Here is an 8,391-nt window from a genome sequence, read left to right on the forward strand (position 1 = left end):
TTCAATTACATTTTCAAAGCTTGTCACTATCCATTTTCTGCGATGAGATAGACTTTATTACTACCTCAGTATCTTTGGTTTGGCGCACTAGAAAACACGAGGGACAGGGTCCTTTTCTGCCATGACAACATCATAAGCACAAAAGGGGACTTCAAACCTTACCATTTCCCAGCATATATAACAAGAACCGGCACCAAACTAGATTATTTTATCAGGAGCAGCAGCAGCTCCTGCTATACTCTCGCTCTAGATAGGAGATAGAGAGAGAAAGCGAAGGGTAAGATCGAGGTAGCTAGCAGCAGTAGTATTCCCTTTCTCTCTCTTGGATAGTAGATACTAGATAGAGTGAGCGAGAGAGAGAGTCAGCCTTGAACTATAGAAGAAGCAGGAAGGAAACAGGCATCCCTTTCCCCGCCCCGCTTGGCTTTTTGCCTACCCCGCTACCCGGCCCGTTCTCCTCCGCTACCCCCCCCCTCTCTTCCCTGCACCTCATACTCCCTAGTATCCTGCTCCCTAGGCCACGCCTCCGTTCACATAGGCACAGGTCGGCCTTGCCTGGCGATAAGGAGCGTGCGCGCGCCGCGCGGCCGGGGGCCATGGCGTTCCACAGCCACCTACCACACGAGATGTCCATGCCGCCTCTCGGCGCGGACGACGCTGCGGCTGCGGCCGCTGCTGCTGCGGCCGCGGGCGGGGGAGGCGCGCCGCCGGCGTGGATGAGGTACGGCGACGGGAGCTTCCTGCACCTGCAGACGACGTCGGACTCGTCCGCGTCGCCGTCGGCAGCAGCAGCGGCAGCGGCGGCGGTGCAGTGGAACATGGGGGGAGGCGAGGACGCGGTCGCGGCGATAGGCGGCGTCGTCGGGGCGGAGGCCGAGGCGGACGCAGCGCGGTGCAAGGCGGAGGTACTGGCGCACCCGCTGTACGAGCAGCTGCTGTCGGCGCACGTGGCGTGCCTCCGCATCGCCACGCCGGTGGACCAGCTCCCGCGCATCGACGCGCAGCTCGCGCAGTCGCAGTGCGTCGTCGCCAAGTACTCCGGCCTCGCCGCAGCCGGAGACGACGGCCGCGAGCTCGACCAGTTCATGGTGAGGGCACCATCCACGACACCTGTCTCCTCTCTCGCTTCGTCTGGTCACGCTCCCCCTCCGTTGCTGTTTGTATTGCCTTGGGATTGGTGGATGGTTGCGTCTGATTAATTAGCGGATTCTGGGTGCTTGCTTAGAGTAATTTAATCACGGGAAAGCTGATTACAGGGGTTGTTTATTCCGGGGTTAAAAGCTAAAAGGCGTGCGTCCTTCGAGGCTTTGTTTGGATTTTGCGAATATGTTTCTTTCTTCTCCTCTCTAAATTTTATTTCTAGATTGTAGGCCTGCAACTCAAACCGAGGTTTGATTTATAGATCACCAAGCTTAATTAATTTCGATGTTTGGTTTGTGTTGCTTGACGCGGCCTTTTGAGTCAATCTTTTATCTTTATTTCTTCGTTGTTCTTGGTTAATGATTGGTGAACTGAACAAGAGAATCAAGAGCGTTTTCTACATGATATTATCGTGGTTCATGGTTTCGGCAGCTTCTTTGACCATTTTGCTCCCTGTTCTTATTTCTTTGTCTTGTTCTTGATTCATTTTTATATATAAAATAGTCTGGTTTTGATTGGTTGGCTTGTAGCTAGCAATACCGTGTTCTTGCAATCAACCAGGGTTTTCTCTATAGTACTGTTTGGCTGGTTTCAGCTCCGTTAAAGATAAAGTGATTTAAATATCTATTTTTAAACTAAAATAACTTATTCAAACACCATCCGTATACCGACAGCTTTAGCTCCATAAAATTCTGGAGCTAGAAATATCTAGTTCCAAAAATTCATAGATCTAAAGCTCTGCTAAATAGATCGTATATTTCTAATGGACTCTACAAAATATACGGAAAACCTCCTGTCATCAACCAATATTCAAATAAGTTGGTATGCGATTTCAGGCACCAGTAGCGTCGCGTCACCGTCCAATATGTTTAGGCGCCACATTCTGTTAGGTGCTGGAATTGTGTGGTACTGTAGCACGAGATTAGATTGATTAGCGATAGGGTTGGTTAGATTGATTTGTTAGTATGAATCAGATTTAATTAGAGATAAAATTAGAGTTCTGTTAGTTTAGATTAGATAAGAGTTAGAGTTAAATTTGAATTAGAACTCTGTAGGCTAATTGACCAGCGATATATATGTGGCATTGTGGCTAGATCAAATCAAGCAAGAAGAATTAATCTAAGTCTTCTTCGGTACTCTATCTTTCCAATCTATGATCTAGTTTCTCCTCTAGACGACGCTAATTGGCTATTCTCGCGGTAGATGTTTACCTTGACATTTTCATTAAGCTCCCATGAGGGCTGGCGATTTGAGGCAGTGTCTCTAATGAATGCTGCATCTAGGTAGTAACAGATGGTGGGAAAAAAAACAGGGTTTTCTGTTGCTTCCAATCACGAGATAGGGCTACGAAGGGAGGCAATCACGGCTCCCCTTCTCCTCTCTCGTCACCAATGGACCCTGGCCCTTGTCTGTTCTTTTTCTAAAGTAGGATTTCTAAAGTAGGATGAGTTCTTCTCTTCTCTGTCCCATCGACATGGGCGGGTTGTATGCTGCTCTTGACCGCCATAAATAGCGTAGGGAGTTTTCGTTCTGTTATGGGTGGAGTCATGGGGCAAAGATCATGCCGAGGTTGGTAAAGATGTATTTCATCCTTGCAGCCTTGGGTGTGTGCCTGCCACCGTGCTCTAGGGATTTAGCATGTAGGCCCACCTGTTTCCGTAGTATTGTGTTGGGAAAGTTTTCCTTCACACTTTGTGTCATGGCATTGCTCACTGCCACTGCTAATGCATCGTTATTCAGTTGTCTGGACTCAGTCAAAATTGCAGTCAGTGGGTTGCAACAATTTTTAAAAGGTGTTGAGAAGATGAACTTTCTCTGATGACAATGTGTGAGGGCCCTAGATTTTGTTTCCTTCTGTGTTCTTATTATCTAAACTCCATCTGTGGTTTGCATTTGCACAGGACCAGAACACCAGTAAGCTGAAAAATGGTCCAGGGTGCTCCTTGTTTGATTCTTTTTTTTTTTGTCCATTTATAGGGCATGTCCTTGAGGACCATGCGACCAGAACTACGATGCAGTATATAACCTTGGTCCCATCTAATTATATTCGATTTGGAATTCACGTTTTTTATTTGCCCTAGCATAGAAGACATAAACAAGATTTCATCACTTGTGTTCTTGGGTGGTCCTTGTCGGTTCTCTTGATTCTTTTAGTGTAATAATAGACAGATAGTCATAAAGCATCATTATGCTTAGGCTAGATATATCTAAGCTAAAGAACGTTATCCGTGCATTACTGAAGTTGGGACCATACAAATTTCTGGTTTAGCTCTTCTTAGGCTTAACAGCTAACTATCATTTTCTTTTTTCTATTTTGTTACTGGAAATTTAATGGCATTACGACCTGAAAAGTTTGCTGGGCCGTGCAGGTGCGGTTAGCTCACTGTTTGTAAGATTTTGGTGTATTTGATCTTCTTAATCTGTGCAAATAAGTGACGATTTATGAGGGACACATGATGTATTTGGGAAGATATTAACATTCTTGGGCTATTTTAGTTTTTGTCTTGTGTTTTGAGGGTCAAAACAAAATCAAATTCCTTCACTCTTGGATCCTAAAACCCACTGCAGAATTGTATAAATTACTAACCCCTATTTCAGTTGAACATATTTTTATTTATAATTTCAACTGTTAGAATCTCTGCTCAGTTTATATAGAATATCATGGAAGCAAATCCTACAAAAGAAAAACTATTATAGAAGAGAATTTTGTTGAATTTTATAAGCTGATCTCTTTAAAAATGCTGAAGTAATTGGATGTTACAATTACATGTGTTGATTCTTGTTTTGCCCTTTGCGCTTTCTTTTCCTCCCTAACTTGTTTGATCAGAATGTAAATTCTTTTTATTTATGGGAATTTGCAAAAAACCCTTGAAACTCACTAGAAATTTGAGTTTCCGCTATAACTCAATTTTTTAGCAAGCCCCCTGTAAATACGTGATAGTTTGAGACCCTCCTCCCATATTTCGAGCCCGTTACCTGCATGGCCTTGGATTGCGCTCGCATTTTAAGAGTGGTCTTTTGAATAAACCTTTCAAATTCCGAGTATGTCCAGAGTTTATTTGCTGCACAAGGTCACTCTCAAGGAGTGGGCCCGAAGACAACACAAACAACGACCTTCGTACTAGTAAGAACATAAGGGCATCACTTCATCTAATTTCAACAGGTTGGGTGGAGTGACTAATGACAGAGGGCATTTCAAGCTATAACACACTTGTAGGGAGGGGTTTGCTAAAAAACATGTTTTTTGTGTGCAGAAATTGAAACTTTGAGTGGCTTGCCCCCTTTTTTTTTTGTAATTTCCCTCTTCATTTAAAGCTGTTGTGGGTTCTCGAATTTTTTTTTTAAAGCCATAGTGATAGTTCATTATACCTTATCTAATTCTTGATGCCCCTTATTGTTTATTGCCATTTAACATCTTCCTTTTTGCATCTCCTATTTTTCACCACTTCTATCCTTTAATTTTTTTTGTGAGAATTTTCTTATGAGTTTGATTCTATCAGCACATTTGTCCATTACATACCATTCTACCAATAACTTCTATTTGTTTCTTTTCTTAGACACACTATGTCTTGCTACTATGTTCATTCAAAGAACAACTACAACAGCATGTCCGTGTTCACGCTATGGAAGCAGTGATGGCTTGTTGGGAACTCGAACAAAATCTGCAGAGTTTGACAGGTATTGTCCTTCTCAGTTGACTTTAGGTTTTATTTGATTTACAAAAGCAACATTTTGTTTGTCCATCATGTTCATATAAGTTTTATTTAATTTCCAAAAGCAACATTTTGTTTGTCCAGAGTGTCTATACTTTTCTAATGAGTAGTTAGTTTTCTACTTGCTTCAACTAGAACTTCTGGTGCAGTCATTTATTGTCCAATCCTGGACCTTTTTCAAAATTAATTTCTCTTTTGCTCGTTTATGTGATGGGTCTTGTGTGCATAATTGGTAAATTCCTAGATAAGTTTAAAGCTGAGTCAGTCACAATAGTTGACTCTTGAATTCCCGTATGTCTTTTATCCTGTCTATGCAGTTGTCTATGCAAAAGTTTGAGAATCTTTAGCTTGTTTTTCCATAAAACGCCATTTCTGAAACATAACTGACCTGTATTTGGTGTGAGACATTTAAAATTTGTTGACACTAATGATCCTGAAAGATTAAGGTTTAAGTTGTGTTATTGGACAACCACAATGTTTATTCTTTCCTTGACTATCTTGGACTTGCATGTTGAAAAATTAGTGCACAGTAGTTGCTAGCCAGTATCTGCCGTAATCAAATCATAATAGCATTGTCCATGCCCCTGACGTAGTGTTCCATACTAATTATGTTTTGCCCTGTGCTTGAGCATCACTCAGTACTTAGTTTGGATTGCTTTGTTAGTACTTGTGTTCTGTATTGCCATTAGCCCTATGAGCTGGCTCTTCTGTTGTTTGCAAACCTCCAAGTTATTAACTGGAAGCGCATTGACAGGTGCCTCGCCTGGTGAGGGCACGGGTGCAACCATGTCTGATGGTGAAGATGATCAGGCTGATAGTGAGGCTAACATGTATGATCCTAGCTTGGACGCAGCGGATAATATGGGCTTCGGACTTCCCACAGAAAGTGAACGGTCCCTAATGGAACGTGTTCGTCAAGAGTTAAAGCATGAGCTCAAGCAGGTTCTGTGTGAACTTCAATCAATAATTCTGGAGAAATTTGATGTTATTTCAAATTTCTAGAAGATTGGACATGTTCATAAATTTCTGTAATTACTTGCAAATACAGGGTTATAAAGAGAAGCTTATAGACATCCGAGAAGAAATTCTTCGCAAGAGAAGAGCAGGAAAGCTCCCAGGAGACACAACTTCTACACTGAAAGCTTGGTGGCAATCTCATTCGAAGTGGCCATACCCAACAGTAAGTATTATACAGGCCACATGATTTCTTCATGTCAAATGAACATGTCACCGTAGCACTGCGAGTTCTCATATCTTGTTATTCTCTGAGCAGTGCTAATTTTCATACTTTTCATGGTTTCCATACTAGACAACGCCCATTGTGTTGCCTACACAATTTGACCACTTGCTGCCATTATTACTCTGGATATGTGTTTGGCACCGAATATATACACTTACATCATATATATATTTTTTGGCATGCAGGAGGAAGACAAGGCTCGGCTAGTGCAAGAAACAGGGCTACAACTAAAGCAGATCAACAATTGGTTCATCAATCAAAGGAAAAGGAACTGGCACAGCAACCCATCTTCATCCTCCAATGTCAAAAGCAAACGCAGAAGGTACCAATTTAATTTAGCCCACCTATGGTATATCCTTGAGTTCCACTAATCGATTGATGTGTACTTAATTTGAACAAAAAAGCAATGCAGGTGATAGCAATTCGTAGCACTTCATGGGGATCAGTGCTGAGGGCTGAACGCTGAGCTGAGTGATTTCCCCGTGAATGCATAAGAACATACAGAAGGCAGCAATTCGCAGCGGCGTTTAGATCGGAAAGCTTCTCATAAGGAGCAGGATCAGGATAAACAGCTATTAGAATACCAGTTGTTATTTGTTAACTAATTGCCTCCATAGGTAAATCATATAGTTTCTGTAAGTGCTTGATTTGAAGATTAGAGGAGTATTTTTTCCAAAAGGGTTGTATAAACATTTATGTTTGATTGCTAGATACCACATGGTAATAGTGCCTATATAGTAGATTGACGTTTATGCTTTATTCTCCGCCCACCTTAGAACCCCAATGTTTGAAATGTCTTTTACACAATTTTTGATCGATCGTGTATTTGTATATTGTTATGTACTGGGTATGGGTGGGTTAGAATGTGCTGCACCTCGCAGTTTTATCAGCTGTTATTCAGCTTTCAGTTTGGTAGTTGGCTTGCTGATCAGGCTAACGTTATTGGAAATTCCGGCGGGGATCTAAATTTGGAGAATGGCCCAGCTTTTTCTTATTTACATCATATTTGAATAAAAAATTGAAAGTTTGTTTCCTAACAGCTGCTGCAGATAGTATTGATGGGCAGCGTGCGCAATGGTGAGGCTGGGACCCTGAATTTAAACCTGGCTGATGTTGTGTCAGCTACAGTGTTCTGCCGACAATAGCAAGCGATTGGGGTTACAATGCATCAACAACAATAGAGACTATCGTAAACTGCAGTAGAGATTTACAATATGTTAAACCTTAATTAATGTGATAACTCAATGCATGTTAAATTGAAAAAAAAGCAATTTCGGTAGTTTTGATATGTGTATCCTGATATTTCTCAAGTGAGCTATTATTGAACACATCTTTACGAACATGTACATCACAATTATACATAGAGTTCAAATCTAAATTTGAACTACAAATCTTGACGTTGATAACTAAACAAGAGAGCTCTGTATATTATAATGAGTTCTATTTGCTCCTAAACTAAAAAAAGACATGATTATTAACAAGTGACATGATATTATCTAGCATGGTTATTCATGAACCGTAGCGAAAGAAACGGATAAGAGAAAACAAAAGCTAGTGACGCTATTTGCCTAAAAGGTAACTGACTGGGGTTAGTAGTAGTATAACACTGGTCATCACCACACCACTCCTGGTGGGGCACAAGTAGCCGACATCTAAACTTCACTTGCAAAACAATCAACAAAGCATGATAAGTACGAAGATTTGCAAGACTTACACGATATGGGTATATATCGTAGCCAAGGAGGATGCATTGATTTGGTTGTAGCAAGGTAAAGGCCAGATGTCTCAACAATTAAGCATAAATCATTTTAATCATCAACAAGTGAATTAAGCACTAGCTTGATCAAGAGAAACATGACAAACCTCAAAAGGGGCAGCTAGCAACTTACTCAACTATGCTTCAGCATCGATCCATAAGTGCCCATATTAAAAGTAAGATCAACACAAAGACAATATCCAACTTAATATTGAACCACATATAACCAACTTCCATGAATATTTCCACTCATCACACCTTGAACCACAAGTAATTAACTTCCATGAGCATTTCCGCTCCTCACATATCAACCATGTGACTACCACAAACCTTTCTAGGAAAACTCAGACATATTTAAGTATTCCATCTCATTTGGGACTCAATGATGACGCTTAATGAACTTAAGTTTGCTCATAACCAAGAGCATGGTTGTTCGAATCACGAGCGACTTACCCACACGACACGAGATCACCCTCCACACAATCCGTCAGTTGCGAGCGCTGATTCACATGACAATTGTTCACGTACGTATCCCAAACCTT

The 8,391-nt window shown here is 41.5% G+C and overlaps 1 protein-coding gene across 2 annotated transcripts; it reads left to right on the forward strand.

The window, feature by feature from the left end:
* The first annotated feature begins 238 nt into the window (after positions 1-238).
* On the forward strand, positions 239-6,852 carry LOC133895344 (homeobox protein knotted-1-like 13). Of its 2 annotated transcripts, none has more exons than XM_062335590.1 (6): positions 239-1,088; positions 4,698-4,818; positions 5,608-5,795; positions 5,902-6,033; positions 6,279-6,415; positions 6,498-6,852. In XM_062335590.1, exons 1-6 carry the CDS (start codon positions 597-599, stop codon positions 6,520-6,522), a joined length of 1,095 nt encoding a protein of 364 aa, XP_062191574.1. In that variant the 5' UTR covers positions 239-596; the 3' UTR covers positions 6,523-6,852. The 2 variants fall into 2 exon arrangements, with proteins under 2 accessions (XP_062191574.1, XP_062191575.1); XM_062335591.1 differs by having other exon boundaries at positions 6,506-6,852.
* Positions 6,853-8,391: the final 1,539 nt, after the last annotated feature.

Source organism: Phragmites australis, chromosome 16 (assembly GCF_958298935.1).
Source record: "Phragmites australis chromosome 16, lpPhrAust1.1, whole genome shotgun sequence".
NCBI lineage: Eukaryota > Viridiplantae > Streptophyta > Magnoliopsida > Poales > Poaceae > Phragmites > Phragmites australis.

What these genes read in the sequence shown, in the direction of transcription:
- LOC133895344 (XM_062335590.1), top strand. Translation starts at nt 597, where the DNA reads ATGGCGTTCCACAGCCACCTACCACACGAGATGTCCATGCCGCCTCTC. An exon ending in GCGAGCTCGACCAGTTCATG is followed by an intron (nt 1,089 to 4,697) that starts GTGAGGGCACCA and finishes TTCTTTTCTTAG; the next exon opens with ACACACTATGTCTTGCTACT. An exon ending in TAAAGCATGAGCTCAAGCAG is followed by an intron (nt 5,796 to 5,901) that starts GTTCTGTGTGAA and finishes TTGCAAATACAG; the next exon opens with GGTTATAAAGAGAAGCTTAT.